The 27,526-nt window shown below is 38.6% G+C and overlaps 1 protein-coding gene across 2 annotated transcripts in view; it reads left to right on the top strand.

Moving 5' to 3' along the window:
- Positions 1–325: 325 nt before the first annotated feature.
- The window catches only part of nkd1 (NKD inhibitor of WNT signaling pathway 1), a 34,827-nt gene continuing 7,626 nt past the window's right edge, over positions 326–27,526 (top strand). Inside the window, exons 1-6 of one of the 2 annotated variants that reach the window (XM_015027907.1) lie at positions 326–1,028; positions 1,138–1,170; positions 1,356–1,495; positions 22,747–22,804; positions 26,486–26,589; positions 26,695–26,790. In XM_015027907.1, coding sequence (XP_014883393.1) covers positions 1,004–1,028; positions 1,138–1,170; positions 1,356–1,495; positions 22,747–22,804; positions 26,486–26,589; positions 26,695–26,790 — 456 coding nt within the window. In that variant the 5' untranslated portion in view covers positions 326–1,003. The other variant, XM_015027908.1, reaches the window with a different exon arrangement.

The following is a 27,526-nucleotide window of genomic DNA, read 5'->3' on the forward strand; positions in this document are numbered from 1 at the left end:
GCCTTTTGTCCTGTCATTCTGTTATAATCTATTTTGGAAAAATAAACAACCAAGGCTAATTTTTTCTTACAGAGTAGACATGACTGGGAGTCCTCTGCTGTAGCCAAAGTTTGTTTATAACTCAGACTTGCCTTGCTTGTACTTTTGAATACATTCATTAATCAAGGTATAAGATAACAGTGCAAAAACAGCGTTTGGGGGTTCATAATACTTTTTAATTTTTTTTTTTTAGAATTTGTTCTCCCCTTTTTTAGGGGAGAACAACTGTAGTCTACAATTAACTGTAGACTACAACAAAAAAACGTGACAGGCTGCACGTCCGATTGGGGCCCAGGACTGTGACCCCTGGCTGGAACGTGACCCTCCTTTTGAGAAAACTAAGACTATAATCAGCGGGTTTACACTCATTCGCTCGCACTCGGGGCTGATATTATATTCTCACAGTTAAAAATGTAATCGTTTTGATGTCACCTCATCAGCGCTTCACCGAGACTGAAGCGGGGCGAAGCTGCACAAGCGGCATCAAGTTACAGTGAGAGACGCAACTGGTTCCGGAATCTGGACTCTTTTGGATTTGTTACCGTCAATTTTGAGATTTTGAGCGTGAGCCCCATTTTTTTTTTTTAAGGTCAAGTAGGTTAGCTTAAAATACATTTCAAAGTTGCAGGGCTTATGATTAATATTTATGCCTTCAAAAATAAAAATGAAAATGTGAAATGCTGTTATTTAAATCTGGTTAATCTTAACTTTCCGCTCGGTGACGTGCCTGGGTTTATTTTGAACGCGCCGACCGGAAGTTGGTCAACCTATAGTCTTGCTTGTGTCTATTGGCGGCAACGCTTTGGATCAAAGACTCACTCTGCTCCTCGGTCACACGGTCTTCACTCCATGTAGTGCGCTCTCGGTCTCCACGGACGCTCCGCTGACTGGATATCGCAGCCTGTTGTTATTTTACTGGATTATATTCTTCTGATGGTTTTCAACTCCAACTCGATGCATAGAAATGGGTAAACTGCACTCGAAGCATGGTACGATTTCTTATTCCCGATAGGAAAAAACACAGCAGTAGTTGTTCCAACTGCGCTTTGATACTTTCTAGTAACACATTCATTGTTTTCCATTTTTCTGTCTTTCAAGCCGCTATTTGTAAACCGAGGGAGAGTCCAGAAGGTAAGCAGACTTTATTTGTTCTCCCCTTCACAGTACACTTTTAATATTTTCTGTCAGTTTGTAAATGGAAACGTTGCACGTAGAGTTCGTCTCTTAGAGAAGAGAGTCCCGTTTTTCGGTAGAATGAGTCCTGCTTAATAAATTATTGTTTTTTAAGCATCTGACATGTGTTTTTTGTGTTCCAGGCGACAGCTTTGTTGTGAATGCCTGTTTGGCGAAAAAGGGAGTCGACGACTGGCTCGTGAAGCAGAAATACTACTGCACGAGCTCTCGCCTCGAGCAACAGGACTGTCACCATCAGAGTAACTGCGGGATGACTGCACGGGTGAGTTCCCCTGGCCACCTACGTTCACTTATTTACTGCCAACTTACTCGGAAAATTCGGAATAAGTTGTATCCCCATTTTCCCACTTGAACATGTTTGAGTAAAATTTTTTTTTAGAAAATTGTTTTATGTAGGTTTTTGAAACTGCGATCGAGTTTATCACCGTTTCAGCACGAGGCTGGTTTTTACGCTCATACACCGGCTTGCAACAGTATTCACAGGCGGATAAGTTTTCCACATTTTTTGCACGTTAAATTTACTTTATTGTTTTTATCGGAATTTTGTAACACAGATCAACACAAAAAGGCGAATAATTGCTAGGGATGGTTTTCATGTCCTTTAGACAAATAAAAGTAAAGTAAAATAAAAACCACAGCTTGTATTTATGAAGCCCACCTAAGAGATAGTATTTTGTAGAAACACCTAAGCGCTCTGAGCACATCTACAGACTGACATTTCTGCCCATTCTTCTTTCGAAAATACCTCAATCTCAGTCAGATCTGTGAACATCAATTTTAAAGTCCTGCCACACATTATCAATTTATTTAAACCAAATCATTTTAGTGTTTTTGATCTGCTGGAAAGATAGACAGTGACTGCACTCTCAGGTATTTTGCACCCTCTAACAGGTTTTCCTCTACGAACTAATTGTTGCCCTGTCTTTAGATTCCCAGATCAACTTTGCAGCTCCTCCAGAGTTACCATGGGCTTCTTGACTACTTTTCTGAATGATGCTTTTCTTGCTCGAATGCTCAGTTTAGGAGGATTGGTTTGTATTTTTCTGAACTCTTCCTATGAGATGTTTAAGCTTTTCCAAGCTCGACCTGTTTAATGTTTTAAACAGAACAGTTGTAGTTAAACTGAGATCATTAGTTTATTTTCTCTTGTGTGCAACTTTATGTTGGCCCATCACATAAAATCCCCACAAAATGTGAAAAAAATTTAAGGGGCTGTGAATACTTTTGCTTAGCACTGTAGTTGTTTTGTACTGCAACAGTGAATGCTTACACTGCTTGCTTGAACTCACATTTACTCGTGCATGGAACATTGATGATGTCAGCCTCTTTAACTGATCTGAGACTCCCTCTCTCAGTCTCTCTCTTGTAATTTAGTTAACAATAGACCCAGGCTGAGTTGAAAGCATTGCTGTGTGACAGTCCAGTGACAAGTGTGGATTGTAAAGGCTGGGGAGAAATGTTGGAGGTCATGCTTGTTTTGTATTTTGGCAGTGTGGTAAACACTGTGCCGCTGTTGTCAAGAAGGGAGATCCTTTGGAATTGCTTCAGAGGAGCTTTTAAGCCTCTTTGGTTAGAGATGCCTTCCTCAAAGGCAGGCATGTTTCAGGAACTGAGACCTGTTAAGTAGAAAAATGGGAAATGAGTTCGCCCACCCAGGATCCAGACATTTTCATCATAAATCTGTTAGTTTATTAAACATAGAGCCAAATCCCAGATCTGTTGCATTCTAAATAGATGACACACTATTGTTTGATGCTGTATAGCATCATTTAATTTTTTGGGTCATTCCATAAACATGAACATGTCAGCACCTACTGCTTGATGTGGTAAACCATCTGATTTTCCCCTGTTTTACTCTTGCATCACTTATGTCCTACCAACTGATGCTTGCAGCTTTTCTTCGCTTAAGGTAATTTAATGCAATAAAATGGAGCTGAAGAACAAAGATACAAGACATAACAAGTTACCGTTAGTGAAAACAGCTACTTGTGCGAGGCATTTTTGGTGAGCAATTGCCTGCATAAAAATTGAGAATGTGCTAGACAACAAATATAATTTGTAACTATAAACAAATGTCAGTTCTAAAGTAAAAATGCATGACTCAGTTAAGCACAACTTGAATAAATTGGGACAATTATGCATTTTTCTTTTGGGCATTACATCAAAAAAAAAATCTCTAGTATAAAATCATTAATTTGTTTTGTGCTGGAAGCTACGTTAGCATTACATGTGTTCTTAATCATGAGGTAAAATTGTAGATAGTTTTAGGAGGTTTTTGCTGGTGGTGTTGACATTACTAATCGGGATTAGTTATTGAAGCAAGATCAATCTCCAACCTCAGTTTTATGTCTTAGTTTTTGATATATTTTGAAGAAACTTTGGGTTTTCTTTCTAAAAGCTTGTTGGCAGCAGTACAATTATTCCACATTATTTAAATTACTTGAGGCAATTTAAACATTTTAAACCAAGCACATACAATAAATAATGAGCGGAAAAACAAACATCCATTCCTTTGTTCCTCAACATATTCAGCAGCTTTCTGTTTCCAGCAACACCACAGTGTAAAAGCTTTTGGCCAATAGTGGAGGGGGCGTCGACTGTAAACTTGTTGGCATGGCATTTCTTTCTATAGAAGTTTCCTCATTAATTTTCATTGTTACAGACTGAAATTCTTGTGCCAATCTAACTTTCTGCTGGATCCCTCCCATTCACAAGATGATGTAAACTAAATATGTAGACTTAGGATACTTTTTAAAAGTTATTAAATCTGTAATACATCAGGTAATAGTTTATGTTTCTCCCTATCAGATGTCTTAAAAAGTTATTGATTTCTGCATTTCACTACTATGTAATATATAATTTGCAGGGTCAGCCTTACTTTTAGTGATTAATGAATTAAAATTAGATGCAATAATCCATCAGCCTTTGATTGGTATCTACCAATGTATCATTAAATACCTAAAATCCTTAATTTTCTATTATTTTTAGTTTCTTTTAGATTAAAGACAGTTTGAAGGTGCAGTGCTTTTATTTGTAAAAGTCCTTAAAGAAAAAAAAAATCTGAATCAGTCAAATTAAAATCGGCAGATAAAACCTCTGAAAAACTGTCAGCCAGAAAAGTTTAATCAGTTCACCTGTAAATAAAGTGGTTTTAATTTTATTATCTATTCATTAGGGAAAATATATAAAGATTGTTATCAACAAAACATGTAGCAAAATTATTATTTATTTTCATTTTGTAATGTGTGAAGGATTTTTTTTTCTTTTTATGTGTAAAAGTCAGACCTAAAAGCGCTGTTAGAAAAATGAGTTGAAATCTCACTCCAAATGAACGCAAGTCCTCTCTTGGCTTTAAAAGTTGTCGGTGTTGCATGGAATACCTGGTGGGATAGTTATTTATAGCCACTGTTCTTTAAGCTCCTCTCCCAGTTGGACCAGGGTTCAGGAGAATGTGGGTCGGGTGTCACCAGCGGGGTGTCCATGCTTGAAATTCTTCTGAGCCGATCTTTGCCACACTATAATCCCAAAAGGAACAATGCCGACTTTAAAAGAATGTCTGGGCTGAGAGATGTGGCTCACATGAGCAGTTTGGCTTTGTTACAAAAGTATTTACACCCCATTAACGTTGGGACATAGTAGTGGCTTCATCATGCTGTGGAAATGCTTTTCTCTCACAGGGTTTGGAAAATTGGGACTTGGCAGACGGAATCAACAAAAAGTGTTTACTAATAGAGATTGTAAGCCACACTTTTCACATTTTTAACTCTAGAAAATGTTCAAAACCTTTTATTACGTTCCAACCACTTTGCAATTATCCTCTAGCTGGGATGCCAGTAAAACCCCAGTAAGTTTGGAAGTTTGTAGATGCAATCAGTCAAAATATGAAAAGCTTAAAGAGGTGTGAGTACTTTCCCATTCATAAAGTCCAGAGAGACTCTTATTGGGCAGTGAGCGGTGTAAGCAGGTGGACAGTGAAGCTCAATAAGATCAGAGTCATGTGAGCCTCAGTGACGTGCGGCACGGTGTCCACATCCACACCCAGCCGTAAATCTGATATTTGAAGCGTGCAGAAGTGTATCGTTAGAGGCGGATAAATAGCTGAGTATTTTCACTTCAGAAAACTTTTCAGCTGGTTCGGTTTGTTGCTTCCTTTGGGAGTAATCGTCAGATGTTGACATGAGAGGCTCTGTTTTAATAAGCCACCCTCTACTATTCTGTTACCTCCCCCTGCCCCACTCCCTTTGGTTCTGCCCTCTTCCCCTCTCTGCCTTCCTATCCTCCATCTGTTTGTTGCGTTTCTCATGTGCCCTGTGTTGGTTGCGGTTGATGACATGTGGCTGCATTTGAAGTGGGCCGTGCAGGGAGGTGTTTGTAGTGACACTGATGGCTCCTCCTCTCTGTGAAGCTCCAGTCTGTGTGTAGTTTAAAAGAACCCTCCACACTGAGGCTTCCCAGCCTGCTGCTCTCGCAGTTCCAAAAGCTTAGATTTTCCTTTCCAACAGAAGTTTGTGAGCCGTTCAGACAAAGAGCAAAAGGTGCATTTGACAACAGAATGCAATTCAAAAGCGGATAGCATCGGCGCTCTTGCTCCCACCTTCCCTGATTCACAGTTGGTTGCATTGTCTTTGATTTTTTTTTAGAAGCAATTTTTTTTTTTAAGTAGAAAGACCTTTTGGAAATGCTCCTAAAGATTTTAAGCACATGGCAGGTTTGTGTTGTGCTTTTTCTTTCCAGGTCATTTTCACAAAGCTGGGGCTCTTGTCTAGAAGCTGAAAGCACCTTTCAGTTTCAGACTCCTCTTCTTCTCTCTCTCCTCTTTCTTTCTCCTCTCCCAGTGCATTGCAGTTTCTTTTCCCACCGACTGGCCTCCCGTGCATGCTGTGTGACGTATACCCCTCTCCCACCATGCTCTACCCCCTCTGTGGTCCCAAGGGGCCAAGGACCTGTTGTTGCTCTTTGAAGAGGCTGGGAGAAAAGTTTGGAGCCACTCTCTAAAGAGAAGAAAAGGCCAGCCTTTGGGAGGAGGGGTAACACCTGGCCATAGGAGCTATGTGATTTTTTTTTTCCCATCGTGAGAAGATGTGTCTGAGGTCTTGGGTTGACATCAAATTAGCTGGAGGACTGGGAGGGTCGAGGATGTGGAGGTGGCTTTAATGTCACATCAGGCGTTGTATGTCACATAGTTTACTGAAAGCTGAAGGAGTTTCTCTTTCATGACAAAGCAGAGCGGATTACTGTCAGTTGAAAAAAAATCTTATGAAACAATGACATTAGTTTAGTGTAAAATAAAACTGGGTTGCACTAAATATTTCACTGATGTTTAAGAGCCATGTATTTAGATTCTTTATGCCTGGCAAGTTAGTACTTTAATGCATTGGAATGAGATTTTACATGAAAGACCAGCATGAAGTACTGCATACATTTGAAGTGGAAGTACTTTTCAAATCTTTTTTAAAATAGGAATCTGGAAAGTGTGATGTACATTTACTTTTATCCCCTTTTAGTTTGATACCCCAAAATAAAACCCTGTGCCATTAGCCCTAAGAAGACACCTAGTTAGTAAATAGAGTCCATGTGAGTGCTCTTGTCGAATGAGACCAAAATTAAATACTATCTTGGATAGAAAACTGATTCTGCACAGACGGGAAGTTGTGGTAAAGCTTAAAAATTGTTCTTCATAGATGCTGTCTATCTATCCCAGGTGACTGGGGTTGAGCAATTTTGCAAAGAGGACTGGAAAAAAATGTCAGTTTCTAGATGTGCAAAGCTGGTAAAGACATAGTCCCTAAAGAGTGCCAGTTGTGTTTGCAGTGAAAGGTGCCTCTACGAAGTGCTGCCTCAGGGGGGCTGAAAACAAATACACCAAAGTTTTAATGTTTGGAAGAGTAAAAAATGTTCAAATCATTTTCCATCTACTTCACAAATATGCAATGGTTTGTGTTGGTTCGCCACAGAGATTTCTAATAAAATAGATTGAAGTTTGTGGTTTGAAAATGTGAAAAACCTCAAGCAGTATAAATAAAAAGTAAAATATGTCAATATTTTTGATTTTGTTAGAAAGTGCCATCTTTCAATTATACATTTAAAGCATTAAGAATAGGCTACAGTCAAGATAAGGTACTTCAAATACCAGCTTGTACAGAAATGTAGACCTGAAGCTGTTGGATTTAGCTGTAGAAGTCACTTAATGTACCTCAATTTGAGGAAAAAAATAAATAAATCTTCAGCTGTCACCAAATGTGGCAACCAAAAATAAAAGTGCATTTTGGCACATTATCAGTCTGAGACGAATGCTTGTGTTTGTGTATATCTGTTCCTCGCGTGTGCATGCAAGTGTGCAGTATGTCTGAAGTCAGCTGTCCGGATGCACTCCAGAGATCAAAGGCTTATTTGGGAATGCGCTCTGAATCTCAGGGGATTAGCAGCTGAGATTGTGCTTTGTTTCCCCAAATATATGCTCAGTTTGGAGCAACGGATAGCTGTTGATCAAAGTGTCTCCCTAGCTAAAGGATTTTGTTGCACACTTGAGGGTGATGTTTATTTCAAAACCCCTAAAGAACAGATGCATTCTGAAGATGTTTTTATTTATTTGGCTGGACTGGATTTTTATTTTATATAATATATTCCTTTGTTGAGTGGAGACAATGGGTTAAAGGAAGAGAAAGGGAAGGAAAGTGTAAAACATTTAATCCAATAGATTTGCTGTTAATTCAGTCAGTATGCCAAAGGGAATTCATACTCCTCAAACTTTCTATTTTCTGCCACATTATAACCACATACTCCAAGGTGTTTTATTGTGGTTTTATTTGATTAATCAATAAAAAGTAGTGCAAAATTGTGAACTGGAAGGAAAATATCTGTTTTTCATAGACTTTCAACTGTAAATTCAGCAAAAGGTTATTGAGAAATGTATTACTCAGAGAGACAGAATGCAAATGCACACCAAATTTACAGATTTTCCTTCATATTCAGAGCTATGCACTACGTTGTGTAAAAATACCTGGCAGTTTGTGGTTGTAACCTGACAAAATGTCAAAAAGGTGCAGCAAGGGATCTTTCCAGTTCTGCAATGCAATGCAGATCAGAAAGATATTTTGGACCTAGCGTGCCTTTGACGCAGAACAAAAAGGCAACACATCCATTTCCATCTGGCTCTTTTCCTCAGTGCGAAGGGGCCTAAACCTTCATTTCAGTTTCAAAAGCGTTCTTAGCTGCCAGAAATATTTATTGGCTCCAGATCTCATTGGTTGTGATGATGACATAAAAAAATGCTGATTTTTGCTCCCTTTTGATATGATATTATAGGCTCCATAATAAGGACAATGACTGCTTGCAGTCTGTTGGTAACATCATAGTCTCTTTGTTATTTCTTCTATGAAATCCATCATACGTTTCCAGCTTTCAAGCAATATTTTCTTACCATTGAGAGATGTGTTTAGCACTCTGAAAAATTTTATGTTTGAAGACTGTTCAAATAGTTTAAGGAGGAAAAGAATAAGTCATTTAGTAGATGCATTAAATGCTCTGTATAGGTATTTCTTCTATTATTTGTACTCAGACCTTCAGATATGTATAAGATTTCCTCAAATAATAACAGATGCATCAGTGTGAGCTTAGGAGGTCGTACAAGGAGGGAGAGGGTTTTGTTTGTGTGGGTCTGGGAATCGCTCTAGGTTAGCGGGGCCCTTATGGTAGTTCTGGGCTTTCTTTGGGAGTGCAGTGCTCATTTTAATTAACCACATAAATGGCTCTGTTGAAGCGGATTTTTAAGTGTTTAAATCCTGAATAATTCTCTGCTGTTTGTTTATCTGGCTTCCCTGTGGACCGCGCTCAGGCCCATGCGGTAAGTGCTGAATAATTGGACCGAAAACTCAAAAGTGGCTCTCAGATGTGACGAGATGGGCATCTGCATAAAACTGCTATCAAGCTCTCATGAGACTGAGCACATGCAGAGGAGCATGCATGCACAATGAAATCTGGAGGCAGTCCCAAATCTGAATCTGCACATTACCCGTGTGTTTAGCCTAATATGTGAATCCATTTATCACTGCTAACAGAGTCCCAGCATGGATCCTCTCCTTTTGTTTGTTTTACTAACAGGATCTAGGGAAATGCCAGTGATGTGTGCTCCACAGTTTCCATGAGCCCTGGTGTATTCATCCTCCTTGTGTTTGCATGCTTTAGTGACCAGGGCTTTGAGGCCACCTGAGGTGGAGGGAATGGAGGAAGTAAATTTAGGTAAACAGATGTTGGAGAGCATTGTGCCTCTCCCTGACAGAGGTTCCAGTCCGTTTTGGTTCTTCCTGTGGCGCAAAGCTTGGAGGAGGTCTGGATTGTCTTATACGGGATGTTTTCAAGTTGAAGGAAAATTAAATAGAAGATTGGCCCTTCTGAAAGGAAAGCTGTCTGTCCCTGGTGGGTTTACACTTCAGAGGACCTCACTAGAAGAGGTAGAGCAAATCAGTCCACTGCTCCTGAAAGGGTTCTGTGTCATACTATCAAACTCACCAAAAAATTTAAATTTAACTACAAATCCAGGTCTAAAGTGGGGCTGGACAATAAATCTATAATAAAGCATATTGTGACAGACATCTGATCAATATCAGTAGATAAAATGTCTGCAAGAATATTCTATAAGTTTACTTAAGTCAGATCCAGAACTGCACAGTATTATGGGAGATGTCGACAGAGGAAAGGCTTTACCCAATCAACCTCCACTGCCAGCGAGGCAAGGTTGGTGGTATCAACTATCTCACTCACTCTTTGGTTACCTAGCAACAATCTGTTACCTTACCTGCCTCATAACTCCTTAAAAATAAAAAAATGAAAACTATAGTGGGGAATGAATAGGATAGGTTAAAAAGGAAAGGTCATGTCACCACTTTGGTATTTCAAAACAAAAACAAAAAAAAACTCATCAGTAATTATCAATCAGTAATTATCAATATCGACTGCAATGGAACGCTTAGGTTTTTCTACATCCCGTCACAGTCTTAAGACAGATTTTTTTTTTCACTGTTTTGGGTTCTAATGTACTTTTAAAAATGGCTGAAACCCCGAAGACATTCACAGCCATTTCTGAAGATTTTGAGTCTAAAATATCTGAAATTGACCTGTCCAGGATGTACCCCGCCTCTCGCCCGGAACGTTAGCTGGAGATAGGCACCAGCACCCCTCCCGACCCCACTGAGGGACAAGGGTGTTCAGAAAATGGATGGATGGATATCTGAAATTAAAAACAGAAATTTTCTTGCCTCTCTGCTTTACACAAGGAATGTGACAGTGTAGCCCACGTCCTGGATACGTCTGTGTGTGGTGGCTTTTAAAGCACCGACTCCAGCTTTTGGTCACATCTCAAGAGTCTCCACAAACCTTTCAATGCCCATTGCTTCATAATCTACTCAAGGTTTTGTTTATCCCTTTTGCTTATGCATTTTTTCTGTAGCAGTTTTCCTTCCATTCAACTTTCCAGTGATAGGCTTGGAAACAACACAGTTACCGTCACCTGTAAACAGCTTGGAAATTGCTAATTACAAGGGATAAAAAAAAGAAATCATTTTTTATGTGTCTTTAGGTGTAATATTCAAATTTTTAGTGAAACTGGACTTTGTGTAAGCCATATTCATCAGAATTAATAGCAATAAAAGTTTTAATTATTTCATTGTGTGTTGGTAAAATATATGAACTTAGCTTTAAACTACTTTCTAGTGATCTTTTAATTTATTGAGATGCACCTGTAAGCCTGTTTTAGCTTTCATATTGTCAAACTGCTGTGTGCAACTGTTCGTTATGGTGAACATTGATACAAGCCACTAATTCCAGTCAGCTATGAATAGAAACGCATATCTGGCACCCACACACTTGTATATAGAAGTTGATGTGTCTATTTCTGCTGCTGTGTTTACTTGCTAAGTTAAAACATTCTCTGTAATTACATAGATTTTAAATCTACAGTTTGAAGGTCAGATGTGAGGGATGTTTTGAGGTGGTGGTTTGTGGCTGGCAGGACGTCTGCTACAAACATGGTGTGTTTCAGTGCATTACTGCGCGTGTCTGCGTGTGTGTGTGTGTGTGTGTGTGTTCGTGTTCGTGTGTGTGCGTGTGTGTGTGTGTGCGTGTGCGTGCATGCACAGGCAGTAAGGAGGAATGTGGCCACCTTGGTGTGTAGGTTAGTCCCATCTGGCTAGCATGAACACTTCAGAGATTTCATAACTGCTACCTACCACAGTGAGCTCTCCAATCTTGATTCCAGTGACAGGGTCTAGCTGCAGGCTTTGTGTAAACTTTACTGTGAACTGTCATCTGGAGCAATTGTAGAACATCTGATTATGTCAGCAGTGATCCTCTACTGCTTCTCTTTTTAGCCTTGGTACTAATTAGTATAAACTAAGACTTAAAAACTTCTATTTTGAACATTTTAGTCTAATGTCTAATGTGTCATTAGACATAAAGTGGAAAAGAGATGCCTGTAACTTTGCAATCAGGTGTCTTCCTTTAAAATGGAAAGTTATTGTAGGAAAGTTAACCAACAATTGTGAGAATATGCACAGAAGCCCTTTTAGGAAGACTTATGATGCATGGCCTGACAAATCAAAGAGGTCTGTCATCTAATTTGGTTTTGGTAGAAGGTGCCAGTCACTTTCTTGATGCCCTTGAGATACTTTTCTTTGCTTATGTTCCTCTGACCCTTTACACCATTTGAATCATTTGCCTGACCCCACCAAGAAAACTGAGAGAGAACAGAGAACTTTGACTGATCATCCACAACAACCAGATGTGTTTTAGAATCATACTCCATGACGTCTACACCCAAAAACCTGAACTTTTGGACTTCAGATCTGTTCTGTTTTTGTTCGATTTGTGACACACTGCAAAATTATGGTTTGTACAGCCAGCTTATTTCCATCAGCGAGTCATGATTCTTTTGTAATTGCCATACTAGCGACACTTTTTTAAGTGGATAAGATGAGATTTCATGCAGTAAATACACAGTGCCATAATGTTTCATTGTTGTTAAATAATGAGATTACCATATTGGATGTTATTAACCCACAATTTGCTCATTCCTCACTTTCGTAGTTGTCATCACAATATCCTCACCCCTCATCTCTAACTGAATACATTTCTAGTCAGCCTGATTAATACGATTGTACAAACAGAAAGGCTTTTGCAACGATTCCGTTTTGTAAGTTGTAGATATAGAAACACGTTTTGCATGATTTTTGTCAATGATATTAAAGGACCATTCAACCAATAGTGTTTTTCTGAGTAACAGTTGCACTGGTATTCACCTGCTTGCATGCGCATTGTACATTTGAAGTAAAGTAGGTGCATGTTTTATTAAGACTTATTCAAAGTTAGTCAATAATGTATCAGAAACCTACAGTGGAAAACAAATAGTTGAGTTCGCACAGCGGCAAGGGGCCTTTAGACTTTTGATCTCAAAGGTTCACTTTTCACCTCTCTGCTGATATATAGCTTTGATAAAATGCGTAATAAATCTTAATTGCTGTGGTTACATATTTTTCAAAGGCTAATAAAGGCTATTACATTGACTAACAGGTAGGGCTTAGCGCCTCAGGGGTTTCCAGAGCTATAAAAGCGTTTTTGTTGCAGGTGTAAAAGTTTTGTAAATGGGCCATTAAAGTGTTGGCCAACTTCACACATAGAACACAAAAAAGCAAAAAGGGAGGGAGATTACTTCAAATCGGCATGTTTCTGAAACAGAGAGATGAGAGCTTTAAATCTCTGCTAATATTCCACGGAGCTTTTCAGGAGGCAGCCTTTGATGTGGGTGAGGTAATGTGACCAGGAGTGTTTGCAATGTAAATTCAACGTGAAGAAATGATTAGGGGCTGTGCACAATCATTCTGCAAAAGGAAGGCATCCAGTATCAGCTCATATTCATTTTGACAAAACAAAACAAAACAAAAACAATCAATTAGGAGAAAAACAGCTCATGCTTTCTAAGTCTCTTTTATGGCAATATCCCAAGCTTAATTTAATTCTTGCTGGATGCATTGCAGAGATGACTTCAACAAGAACAACACAGTAGCGAAAAATACTTTTTGCTAATAATACCACAACTGGTAGGAGAAGGAAAGTGTCTAAACTCTATACTAAAGGATTGGACAGTTTAACATCTGCTAACAATGTTTTTACAAAGACAATTCATTCTAAAATTTGACAACAACAGGAGTTTAACCTATTTCTAACATTTTCTTTAAAAATAAACCAACATCAAGATGTTTAGTGCAGCACATATCACGCTGTATTAATTTTAAAGTCATTCCAAACCATTTATATCAGATTTCCCATGTTGACTAAACTGTTCTGAAAATTATTTAAGATGTTAAATAATTGTGTTAAATAAAAGTATCTACAACATATACATACAAAGTAGATTCAAAGATCAAAGTTTGACTCTCATGACTCAAACTAAAGAAATTTGAGAAAAGATGAAGAACTGCAAACCTCACTTAGTTAGACTTGGTGTTCGTGATTTAGCCATAAGAAATAGACGAGGTGAAAATGTCACACATGAGAGAGTTTGAAAGTAAAAGCTGCTGCTGACCAAGAAGAACTCAACAGCCTTTCTTACTTTTACCAAAAAATATCTTGATGATTCCCAAGACTTTTTGAAAATATTCAAACAAAAGTGGATGGCTTTGGAAGCTGTGGGTACATCTGGCATCTTGTATTTCATGGAACATTGTGCTTGCAGTCAAACAAAAGGATAGGAATGTGATGTTATGCAACAAAGCAGTAATCAGCACAATACCTGCATCAGGTATGTTTACCACTGAATGGCTTCAGAAAGAGACAAAGGTTTTTGGAGAGGTCTGATTGAGAAGCTGTGTCATGACCCTAAACGAGCTGCTCATCCTCAAAATCCCTCCCAAGCTGCTGAGTTAAAACAATTCCTCAAATTAGAGCGAGTCAAACTCTTCCACACCGATTTAAAAGACTGGTCCATAGTTGTTTCAAATTCTCAATGGGAATCTTTGCCACTAAGAGTGGTACTTAGGTTTAAGGGACATTTACTTTTCACAAAGGGCAGCATTGGTTTGAATAGCTTTTAATAATTAATATAAACCTCTTCTGGTGTTTACTCAGGCTATCTTAGAGTGGCATTAAAATTTGTTTAATTATCTGAAATATGTAAAGGCGACAAAAATTCCTAAAACAGAAGGAATCTGAGGGAGCAAATGCTTTTTTGTTTTACCTTTATAAATTCTATAACATAATATGATTGCATGCATCTGTATTTGTGTGTGCGTGTGTGAGCGTGTGTGTGGGGAGCATCCCAGCATGACCTTAACAGGATAAGGCCTCAGGCATGTGTGGACTCCTCAGACCCTTTTAGCTTTGTGTGTTGCTGACCATGTGCGCTTTAATCATGGAGCTGCTTACTCCAACCTGCCTGGTGATGGATCCCAACTCCATGGCTATAATTTCCTTCCTGGGGTGCAGGAAGAGAGGCGAGTGTGACGTGACTGAAGGGTGTCAGGCATGGGGCCACCAAGTCTGGAAGGAAAATGTCCCTCTTTGAAGTTGCAACATCAAATCATATTGCTGGATCTTATAATTGGAAGGAAATTGGACAGGTCTATTAATAACTGTGCTTGTTTTTCTATTTAGTTTAATTATGGTACTTTACTACGAAACAGCAAACAACAAGATATTTGAGTAGGAATTTAATCACCTAATTTTGGCACAGTACTGCAAGTTGCTTCACAATAAAATGATCTATCTTATATTTTGATCAACTGAAAGGCGTTAAAGGCTCAACATCAAAAGATTTACAATATGTGACCTCTGGAAAGGCTTTGAATTTCTTATCAAAGGCATAAAATTAAACTTTGAAACAGAAAAGATAAAATAAACTGCACACTGCACATGATATGGCTGTTGTGCATTTGACCAGTTTGTTGTAAAATTTTGAGCAAATGTAATACCTTGCCTCACTGGATCACATGATAATAAGGCTGAAAAAAAGAAATCCTGATTTATATTGTGTTGCTGAAGAAAAATGCATAAAGATCGACTTGTCATGGCTGCCACTGTGAAGGTGTTGTCTGAAAATCATCCCAATCTCCTGTTCCACTGTGTCTCGCGTCAGCTTTACTACGCTATATGATTATCTGAGATCTTTATTTCATGTGTGAAAACGATCCCCTTTGAAGCTTCACTCAGAGGCAGTGCGTTGCTTCACCACCTCACATCAACACCTTCTATCTTGGCTCCATCTCTGGGCGTCATGTTTTACTGCTACGTGGCACTTTGAGTGAGGCTGTTTAATGTTGCTGGAAGGTGAGGAGTGCTCCAGCTTAAAGAAGTGAGAGAGCAGCCTGGAGCCAGGTCTAAACTGCTGCTTGATGATAACTCTTGGTGCTTTTTTTCCCCCTCTCTCCTTGAGCTACATCAGTACTCTTACCACACTTTGCAGGATGGGCACCACTCCAGATTCCAAGGGTCGTGTTCCTTTGAAATTACCACTGGTGTATACGTTTACTCACTTCCTCTGTTGAGGAGTTTTGTGAGGTATAGCAAACCTATAATCTAATTTACAGCTGTGAGCATAATAAGAGGTAATTTTTGTTGCTTTGTAGATTTGTGTGGACTTGAACCGTACAAAAGTCCCCATACAATACAGCTGTTTGTTTTATTAAGCAAACAAAATAAATCAAAATCATTATATTTGCTAGGTGCGGAAGATTATTAGGCTCAGAACAAACACAACGGCAGATTCAGTCTATACTGAAGACCATATATCATCCTTTTTCAAAATTTCTTTTCACTATGTTCAGACTTGTAACCCCCAGTGGTCATAAAAAGGCACCAGCAAATTACTAAAAAGCTGCAATGTTATTTTTGGCATGCCAAACTTGGGCATCAATTCATTACACATTGGCCACCCAAGACGAAAGTGCTCAAAGTCTCCAACTTTAATTTGTGTTCATAAAAGGAAGAATTATATGGTCATTTATCTAGTGAGGAAAACAAAGTTATCAAAATGTTAAATAGCAGTAACTTGGAGACATAGCTAACAAACACCCCCTGGAGGGATTTAAAAGCGTTCTGTTATCAGCCTGTCTGAAATTCCTTGCATGTGACAAAACCTGTAATTTGGACGTAATTTATGGTACAGTAGCTATGCTTCAGTTCTGACCAGCGTTTTTCCTCTGATGTGCATAGTCATACGTCAGCATGTTGCTCATAATAACTCATCATAAAAATTAATTTTATGTTAGTAAGCAATGGAGTGGTGGTTTTAACTTCACCTTTTCACACATGATTGGTTTGGTTTTACTCATGAGGGTTTAACATAGCATGTATATGTCATTATATTATTCTAAGCACAGTGTCACACCACCAAAACATTTTAAGTACAGCTAGAGCACAGGTTCTTTGGCTCAAACATTGAGAATGACACGTTTTAGAATATACTGACAACTAATGCCAGATTACTTCTCTCTCCAAACAATACATTTATTGTTTGGAGAGAGAAGTAATCCGGAGCTTACATAATATTTGGATATCAGATTCCATCAGGTGTCCACAAAGATTGGGCACAATCTTTGTGTCTTCTGTCTATGCTGACAGAAGACACAAAAAAAGAAAAAAAAAAGTACTGGATAAACATTTTCCAACAAATGAAACGTTATGCTCACAAACAAACTCTGAGGTCAGATGCTTATGTGATGCTCAATATCTGAGGTGTAGCATAAACTATGTTGCATCTTCTTTCCTCAGTTTAGGTTCCTCCTTAATCCTGTTCTTGTTATGTGGTTCTAAATCAGGGGTCCCCAAACTTTTTCCTGTGAGAGCCACATAACTTTTCCCTTCTCTGGTGGGGGCCGGAGTCAGTTTGTAACAGAAAAAGTGTGACGATTGCAGGAGTGCCTAAATGTAAAAATGTATTGTTTTCCAGAAAGCACAATTAAATAACCCTCTCTGGGTTCTTCACAGAACAAAAGTCAGGAAATAAATAATAACACTATTAATGAAATAAATAATAACCAACCCTCTCTGGGTTCTTCACAGAATAAATCCAGGAAGGATTATTGTCCTTATTTTCCAAACTATGAGCCACACCGGACTATAAGCCACAACCCCAAAGTTTTTTTAAAAAAAAACAGTAAACATACACATATAAGCCGCAGATATTCTCTTCTGCTCCAGGTTTTCCACAACGATGCAGCAGCAGCAGAGGGGAGTGGGCACCCAAACTTTGGGCCGTAGTTTGGGGACCACTGTTCTAAATGATGATGATATACGTGCTTTCGCATACATATGATTCTGGTGTAACATGCTACACAAATGCATGTATTTGATTTTCATATTTATCAGGTAATTTTTCAAACATTATCTCACTGGATGGGATGTAAAACCAGCTTGAAAATTATTTAATTTTTAGTTTCAACCTCTTTAACACTTTTTTTTCCTTTCGTTTTTGTGAATGTCAGCAACCCGAGCAAAAACTACATGTATTTTTGCAGCAGTTTCCCAATTTTCCCTGTTTAATATCTGGCCTGTTTGACGTAATTTCTGTTAATCTTTAACCATTGCTCTGACCGCTGGAATCCCAAAGGTGTATTCCTCCACCGGGTGGAGAGCAGGGCAGGAGGCACCAGGCTGCAGCCTTAATGAGATTTTTCCTGGGTTTTTGATGGAGTGCCAGTAGTGCTGCCATTGCTCCGGAGGCCTGCCTCCACTGAGCCCTGGCGAGCGATCAGGGGGAGCTGTCGTCGGCCGCATAAATTGTCAGACTGTGTGGTGGGTCATGGAGGCAGACGGCATAGAGACTGAGAGGCCTTGTGGGACTTTCCCACAATCACACACAAGTACTTATTACTTGCACTTTAATGTACCCTTTTGCTTCAGTGACAGCCTCAGAGAAAAAACTTGGCCCACTGGAACCGTGTCTGCCGACACAAGTAAGGCAGAGCAAGAAAGACGCTAGAAGCAACTTTGTGTCCAAACTCACCAAGTCTGTTTCCTCCCAGCATGTGCTTGCTGTCTGGCTCACTTTCTGTTTTACTCTTGGTCCATACTAAGTGCAGCTTCTCTTTTAAACAGAGCTGTCCCGCTCACTTGTTTTTGTTCTGGATGAACTCAGCAGATAGTTTTTCTGATTTATCTTTACAAACTCAAGAGTATGCTGTTTTTTACCAACAGCTTGAAGTGCATATTTTTGAATATTTTAAACACTTTTGATGCAAAAAAGGGTTAAGATTTTGTGAAAAATGTATGCTATCATATGTTCTCTTAAGTCTACATAAAAATAGAATCCGTAGTGAAATATGGTAAATATTTTTTTAACATATTCATTAGTAATGATTTCTCTGTATTATGTTGCGATGTCTTTATATAAAGTGAGCACTGCAGTATAACCTGAAAATGCCTTGAAATTATTTTAAAAGAAAACTGAAAACTTTGAACCTAAGTTCAAATATTATTGTATTCCACCATGTGACTGTTAGTCATTCTTATAATTTGATGAGGGGTCAAAGTCTCACTTGGAGAAAACCAGTTAAATTTTGCACTCAACTAATTTGTTTCGATTAAAAAAGGCAGTGTTTTATTGCTCGCTGTGGTTAAAGAGATACGTGTTTTAATATTATGCCAATCTTTAGCTATTTTATCGGGAAGTTTGTTTTTGTAAATCTGTCAAACTTTATCAAACTCTGAGTTATATCATGTTTTATGATTACTGCTTCAGTCAGGCGAAGTCAGGATTTTTTTGATGCTGCTGTTTGTTTTGTTGTTGCTTCTCACAACAGATAACATCTCAATCTCATGACTTTCTAATAAAGTATCTATCTGGTACTGAAAAGTGGTGGAAAATTGTTCTAGATTTAAAAATGAAAGCCCAAGGTTTGAAATTCAGTTATTATCAGAAATGTTTTGATGGATTCTACTTCTGGATTCTTACCAGCTTCTCATTGATAAAAATGATTCATGATTTGACTTTGTTGTGACTGATATTACTGTAGGAGAAAGGAATGACTCCATCAATGACTTTAATTCAGTCAGTGTTATGACTGCAAAATTTACTCATCTGGCTTAACCGTAACCATGAAGTGGGTTATTGATTAATTATAGCTCTAGACAGCAAAGCAAACATGTTTTCAGCCCTAACAACAACAATAGATCATGGCCTGTGAATGACACTGATGCTCTATATTCAGTGAAGAGGTCCAGCAATAAATCACTTCCTTTGAAAGGAATTTAGCTACTTTAAAACACTCAGGGGCATTTCCTTCTTATGAGTCCCAAAAGAAGCTCTGAAGAATCTGGCTGCTATTGAAAGCAAAAGGCTTCACGCTCTGCTTTCCACAGGCCATTAAACGCCATGTCTGGAAAATTATTTTAGCTGGTCTCATGGGTAGTGAAATTTGTTAGTTTGTGTCCTGAACCAACCCTGCACCTCTGACCAAAGTGACTCATTGCTGGAGGTCTCATGGATAGATTTATTAAGTTGAAACAAAAAGCAGAAAGAAATGGACAACAAATCTTAGAAAATTCAGTTTTTCTAACCAGTGTTAGAAAAACGCGGGTGTTGTACTATTACATTTTGAGGTTTGGGTTTTCAGGGCACTGAAACTACTTCTGTGACCTCTGACTTTTCAAGGGTCCTACAGGAGTGTGTCACTACCTCTTTACTCTTTCCGAAGTAGATTGATGTCTCCCATGTGACTGAATTGTGAATTGGTAGCTACATTTCAAGTGTTGCCAGAGATTTTCAACCATTTCAAGCATTTTTCTCGGCTATTATAACACGGAATTATTATTTGGTCCAAACCATTCCCACAATGTTTCACAGTATAAGAGCTGATCAGTGCTCTTATTCATTTTTAAACTGGACTTTTCATACCTTTGTTCTGTATAGTTTTCAAGAAATGTGAGATTTTGGAGGACAAACCTATCTTTAAAAAATTGAGTTAATTTGTTACAAGTCATATTTGTTTCTTGTTTTACAGTAAGAGCAGGAATATTAAAAATAATCATGGCTTATTTTTGTGCGGTCTGGTCTGTTGTGCTTTTCTGGTAAACCTCTGCAAAAGCTTGAAACACTTGAAGTATGCCTATCAAGTGATATCCTGACCTATAATTTTTTAAATTAATGACATTTGTATTTGTATAATGACCAAAGTAAATCCCGACGTAACCCCAGTTTACTAACAATAAAACTCTCATCCATCAACACTGACAAAAACCAGTTAGTACATTCATCTTGTCCCTTTTTCTCATGACAATGTCCAACCTCTCAAAACCTTTTCTCTAAAAACACAAAAATCAATTTGAAGATGGGAATTTCTTTGGTGTTTTTTCTTTGTGAATTTTCAATCAGAGCTGCCATGCAAGTTTTACATGTTCCCCTATATTAGTTGATTCCTAATATATACTTTTGATGCCAGGCAACCTGATGTGATTATTTCTGTTGAATTGGGTGATTGTGAAAGTCAACACTGGTTATCCAGTATGCCAAAGTTTAGAAAGCTAATTGAATGATTTAGGTAGTTAGCAGGCTTGGCGTGGTTCACGGTTCCCATCAGAGACTGAGGGGTTTTGTGACGCTGGAGATTTGCTTTACAAAATGATTTTGTGCAAATATTAGAGTGAATAAAAAAAGTATTGTTAATTAAACAAATTCCAGACAGACACACACAGCACTGAGGCTAAAACTTCTATAAGTTAAACCAAATTCAAAGCAAGGCAATCTATTCTATCTGCATCTATATTTGCCTTTCAAACTGAAGCAGATAAACATTAAGCATTGCTGAAATTATAATGATAAACAGTATTTATAAAGAAATAGTAAAAGTATTTTTTTATCTACTATTCACCACTTATATTTAGGTCAGTTCTGTGCTAAAATCTAGATAGGGTCATAAAAATCTTGACTTGACATCACAAACAGGAAATACAACATCCCAGCTGCTTGTTTTGGTGCATCAGCCTTTATGTCTTCATTCAGCACTGTTCTCTGACTGAGGCCACCCACAGTGCTGCACTGTGGCCACCATCAAACCCAGAAGGTTATAATAGTAATATCTGACCTCCTTCCTTTCTGGATCTCACACTCTGACACATAAACCAGCATTTATACGATGACCACATTGGCTTTGAACTTAAATAGGCATTCAAGGACACCATTAACATAGTTAGAGATCACAAAGCTAGTGGTAGAAACCTGTTTTTATTATTAATGTGTTAATAATTATAATTTTTCAATGAGTATTTAATTTTGATTGTTATCAACTATTTTTATAACTATTTTGTGTTTATGTTTTGATAAACATAAAAACATGCAGATAAACCTACAAGGAATCTCTTTTATTTATTATTATTGTGGTACCTTGTTAGAACTTGAATTATTTTTTATTTACATCACTGTTTTAAATACCTGCATGCAAATGGATACAGTGTTTGTTGATTAGGGAATAAATGTCTTATTTTTTTATATTCAGATGCAGCATTTACACAATCTTGTAAAAAGTATGTAAGCCTCTTGAACTTCTACATGTTGCCTTATCTAACAACAAGAATTTTAAAAGTATTTTGGGGGGATTTTATGTGTTAAATAAGCAGTCTCCTTTGTATTTGGCCTGCATTCAACAATTGTGTGCTGGAAAAGTAATACTTCAGATCAGCCTAAACAAGCCATGGTGGCAGCATCATGCTACCAGGATCCTTGATCTATGATATAAGTTTAGCATTGGAATCCAATCTGAGCTGCTTTGCAAAGAAGAATGGGCAGAAATTCAATGTTTTGTGTGCAAAATGCTTTATTTGCAGCAAATTGTGTTTAATGCATGGACGTATTGCAAATACATGCTTAGGCACGTTGTTTAACCAGCAATCTGACTCTAGGACTAGCAGACCGATTGTTTACATTAGAAATGTTGCTGGTAGATCTTTGCCTGCGTGTGAATGTTTTGTGGTTGTCAGTATGTGAGTAATGGTTTTCCAGCCAAATGACTGTAGCACCACACGGATACCGGAGCCAGATATTTTCCACAGCTAAGCCTGTGGATCACATGTCCCTCCGGTCTCTGTGGTATGCACCAACAGGCATGGTGTCCCAAGTAAGGATAAAAACAACCCGCCTGGACATATCCCTCGATTATGATAGTGACCCACAGAAATAGCTCTACTACCGGACCTCTCGCTCAGAGTCCAGTACAGTCAGAGACGGTGATTTAGATGCTTGTTTCGTCATCTGAAATCTAACTGCCAATCTCGTGCTCATTTTGCTGGAGTCCTGCAATTACTGTGCCTTTAAACTTTCCACTGCTGTTTAAGCTCAGCTTGCAGTTGTCAAACTTTGTTCATATATAAATATGCAAAAGCTGTAATTTAAATGCTGGTGTTTTGTTGGTGATGTAAGGGCAACTTTTTGAGAAGGCTGCTCTTTGCTCTTTGTTTGACATAAATGTAATGACTTCTTTTACATGAGTGCAAAACAGTGATTTTGTATGTCTTGTTTTTATTCTGTCTCTGTAGGACTCATTGGTTGATCCGTGTGGTGAGGGGATCATTGATGAACACTATCGTTTAGAAGGTAAGCCTGATTCTCATGTAAAACACCAACCCATTTAGTTGGTTTCGCTTCAGTTTACACTTTTAATTAGATATGTTCATTAGTTTTTAGTTAGCAAATTACAGCAAAGCAAACATCAATATAATATTTCACCAAAGCAAACGTTTTCTCCCCTTTTCTCTCCTGAAAGCAAACTAAAAATAGAGCAAGTTAATAAACAAATGAGCAAGTACCGATAATAATACAAATCTTAACATTGTATCAATTTCCACTTTAATTCAGTTTTATTCAGTTCTGTTGTTGATTAAGTTTAATTAGTCTGTCATCCGTTTTCCCCATCCACTCTCTAATGAAGCACTTTGAATTGCCTTGTTGCTGAAAATGTGCTATATAAATAAAATTACCTTAACTTACTTTAATGTCCCCTTTTAAACTCTCATGTTGCCTTCTTCCCAAAGGCCCCCTTCACTTCTTATCTGCCACTCTTCAGCTGCTGTAGGCAGAGTGCTTCAGTTCCTCCATCTTTTTCTCTGATGTGATCCTGGATTAAGTGCTCTGGGAGGAGAAAGTCTCCCTCCCATTTAAAGACAGTGCTGGACGTGAGGTGCAGGCTGATATCTACCATTTAACGAGACAGGCCCAGAATTTGGAAGAAAAGTTAAATAAATTTTACCTTTGTTTTAGTTCAGCTTCCCTGGGTTGTACCAGAAAGAGGAGAGATAATGTGTCTTGGTAAAAGCTGTCCTCCCCTGAAGACAGATGTTGCTAATTAGTCTACACTGCTCTATTCATCCCATGAGATTAACAGGCAAAGTGAGAATCTGGGAACTTTCCTGTCTTTCTAAAAGTCTCAGTCAATCAATCTACTACACCTTGATGCCTGTAACCAGCCTTTAACCTCTATTGACTTCTTACATAACAAATACTAGTTAACACATACAGGGAACTATGAAGAACTCCTGCATGGTTTACAGATAACTCAGTGATAATAAAAAGTAGAGCAAATTAAAAAAACAACTAAGGAGGAAATACAGACAGCCAGCACAAAAGAACATTGAGGGGAGATGAAAGACTTCTTTCTTTAAGGCAGAAAGAAGTACATCCGGAGAAAGTTTTTTGGGGGGATTAAAAGAGAACTTTTCTACTAAAATTGCAAAGGAAATGAGATGAAATCTGAGATGAAAGAACCCAAAGGATATGTTGCAAAATTACTACCTGGATTCATATGCAAACGCACAAACAGCCTTTGAAGAACCTCAGTGATTGAAATAAAAGTTATATTTTGAAAGAAGTTCTTCAAATGCTGGAGAGTTTCGTAGTAATTTACCGCTGTCAGTGTTTATGAGACCCAGTTATGTCTAACACGGCATTTCAGATCAGCCGACTCCTCATAGTACGTGGCAGCTCTCCCAACCTGCCATGGTTTGCATGCGTGTGAAAAATAATCCTGCACGTGTGTAGAAAGCGCGGCGGGTGCCAGCCTCTGCTGTTTTCGTCTCGCCCCTCGGATCTGATGTGTGGCCAATTCCTTGGCTGCAGTTTCACTTGTAGGGAGCCGGTTTCTGTCTGTGACGGGGAAGGGGTCAGCGAGGAAGGAGGGTGATAGCAGATTACTGTTACTCCGCCCGGAATTTCATTAGCTCCAAGATAAGTATCTCCTCGCCATATTGAGTCTGCTACTGAACATATTTACCCCTGCACACAATGTTCCCTTTGAGCACCTCAAACGATCAGACAGCAGGACCCCAAGTGTTGCTCCTCTTCAAAAAGTTGGTAAAAGCTCCCTGGGATGAAGCCTTTCATTTCTGGCATTCTCCCCCGCCCAGGTCCGCTTTGATCTTCGTTGGATCAGGAGGAAAGAAATTGGTCTGTTGTGTCTGCTCTATTGGCGAACAAACAAACAGCGTTTCAAATTTGACTTGGCTTAATTAATTAATGATTCTGTTTTACAGCTGGTCTGATCCTCTTCCAAAAGGTTTGAGAATGGAACTTCAAAGTGCGGCAGGATGAGAGGATGGGGGAGAAGGGCGTGGTCTGTGTGACTTAATGGGTGTGTGCTGCCTCTGTTTACTGTGAACGTACTGCATAGGTTTTTAATCCATGTTAAACGGAGCTGATAAAGCAGCCATGACTGAGACAAACCTACAGAAATCTGCAAGGATTGAGCATGAAAATTCCTGCTTAACTGTAACTTATGTGGACTTGTGAAGAAACCCACATACAAGAGACAGCTAATGCCCCCCTTTAGCTCTGACCCAAACTCCAACCATGATAAGACCCTTGAAATATAGGAATCCTTGTAATATTTTGATCCAGCATGATAAACAGGCATCCGTGTGACATTGAATTATCCAATAGCATGCCAGTGTGATCTGTCATTTTGGACATTTTAAATCAATCCCTTGTAATGAAGAAAAACAAGGATTGCACAAATTCATAGATTGGATTATTAACTCCCCATTCATGTAATTCATTGTTATTTTGACTTTATTTCAGACAGTACCTTTACTGAGTCTCCAAAGGATTTGTTGTTCTATTAGGAATCAGAGAGACACATATGCTAAGATTCTGGGTTCTTTCCTGACATACTGTTCAAATCTTTAACTCAATAATGCTGTGTGTAATGTGACCATCTAATCAGTGTTTTATGACTCTGGGTCTGCCATCCTTCAATACTGGTTTCCAGTGACACCTCCACCATGGTAGTAATTGGCACCAGCTACACTGGACTGAGTTTGTCAGGGTCATTTGCTGTCGCTCTTGTTTCTTTGTTTATTCTGTTTGCTTAACTTCACTGGAAGGCAACAAACATTTAGGTCTGTCATAAAACAAAGAATGGATATATGGGAAAAACATCTCATGCTCATTGTTAGGTATGATGGAGGATGGTGATGATGAGGGCTTGTGTGTCTTATGCTTTTTAAGGCTGTTAGTTTATGACACCACCAGGTCATTGAATTACCAAGGCATTTAAAATAGAAATGTTGTAAATTCTGCCTGAAACTGGAAAATTTGTAATCACTGCAAAGTATTTACCTCTATCTCTTTTAGGTTATAACTAATATAAATTATTGAGTCATATTTGTTGATGCATTCATTATATTGTAAGTTATTTAATTTACTCTGGAAGCATAAACGTGAATTCAGTGCTGGTAGAGGCACCTGAAGGGAGTTTCAGGCATCACATTTTTTGAATCTTTAAAAGTGTTTCAGATTGACCACACTCTGTCTCAGATCTGTTTTTCTCTGATTGCTGACATGAAAACTATTTTTGAACTGTGAAAGCCAAACTGTGCTTTGATTTCCTGCAGCCTTTGATCGGGATCATGAATACTGTAAATAACTACAAGTTTTGTGGATCTGAGCATCCCAGCAAAGCCAAAGTAATGACCTCTGATTTAGTTGTTTAGTAATGCAAAAGTCCCCGAACAGCGATTCCGCTTATTAAACACACTATTAATAAAAAAGTTGGAGAAAAAAGTCAGATTTGTGTTGTACATTTTTGCTCTAAGGCAGGCTTTAAGATGTTCCGCATCTTAATTTCAGCTGCCAAACGTGGAAGCGTGAGCTTACAAGTAAAACTAGAAAGGGACGACATGTCCTCAGGTTAAGACTGCACCCACCGTTTCTGTCCTCAGGCTCTGCCTTTTATCTTTGTGCCCGGGCGCTCACTGCTGTGTGCGTTTGTGTGTGTTGCCGCAGTGGCTCTACCCCCGGAGAAGACAGACAGCTGCTGCGTGGAGGAGAAGATGCAGAAGAGGGACAGCCGGTCTCCCGCGGGGCCACAGAAACAGCTCCAGTTTGAAGTGAGTGTCAACGCAGAGCGGGAGGTTTATCACTTCCCCCTGCGGGTAAAACTGGGGCAGTGGCAGGACGTGCACTCACATGCGCACTTTATGAAACTGTTTCAGGAGCTGGAGTGTGCTGTGTCTGTGGAGGAGGACAACAGACAGGAGTGGACCTTTACCCTCTATGATTTTGACAACAACGGCAAAGTTACACGAGAGGTAATATTTACTTAAAACAGCTGATTGTAGCTCTTTAAAGGGACAGGAAGTCCACCCAAATGTTTACCAGCATTCAGTTTTAGGTTTCAACCTCTGCATTACAGAAGCATTTTTTTATTTAATTAAAAATATCAATATTCAACCTCATCTTGGAGAATAAAGACATCCATTAACATTAACACTTAACCACCCCCAAATAAAACAAAGCCAGAAGAAAGTGGCGTTCACTCTCCTGTAGCTAAATTCAGCGAAGGTGCTGCTCAATGTGGCCTGCATCTGCCGGATGGAGATCTGAGAAAACATCCAGAAAAGCATTTTTTTTTTTAGAACAACTTGAATCGGTGAAGAGAGACTGCAGCACTCCTCTGTGAGGCTGGTTGTGCAGTTTTTTGGCGCTGCCTGTGGCTCTGTGGCTCCTGAGACGGCAGACAGTGACTTGGTGAGGGAGAAAAAGCTTTCTCTTCCACTATGATGCTTTTATTAGTCACTTCACTGAAGAAAAAAGTAAAATGAGAAACACAGGAAGCATTTATTTTACTGTTTAATTTTTTTGTGTGTTCTGAAAGTATTTGTAAAATCCATACCAAAAGACATTTAATGTCCTTTGCTTTTGTGGATTAAAATTTCAGATAATTTAAAAAAAACACTGAAACATTGAACTTTTTCACTCTTTTCTTATCTTTCATGATTTTCAGCATGTGAGCATTACTTGATACAAAAAGCATTACTTGAAAAT

This window comes from Poecilia latipinna, unplaced genomic scaffold (genome assembly GCF_001443285.1).
Source record: "Poecilia latipinna isolate Pla-1442-1.1 unplaced genomic scaffold, P_latipinna-1.0 Scaffold109, whole genome shotgun sequence".
Classification (NCBI taxonomy): Eukaryota; Metazoa; Chordata; class Actinopteri; order Cyprinodontiformes; family Poeciliidae; genus Poecilia; species Poecilia latipinna.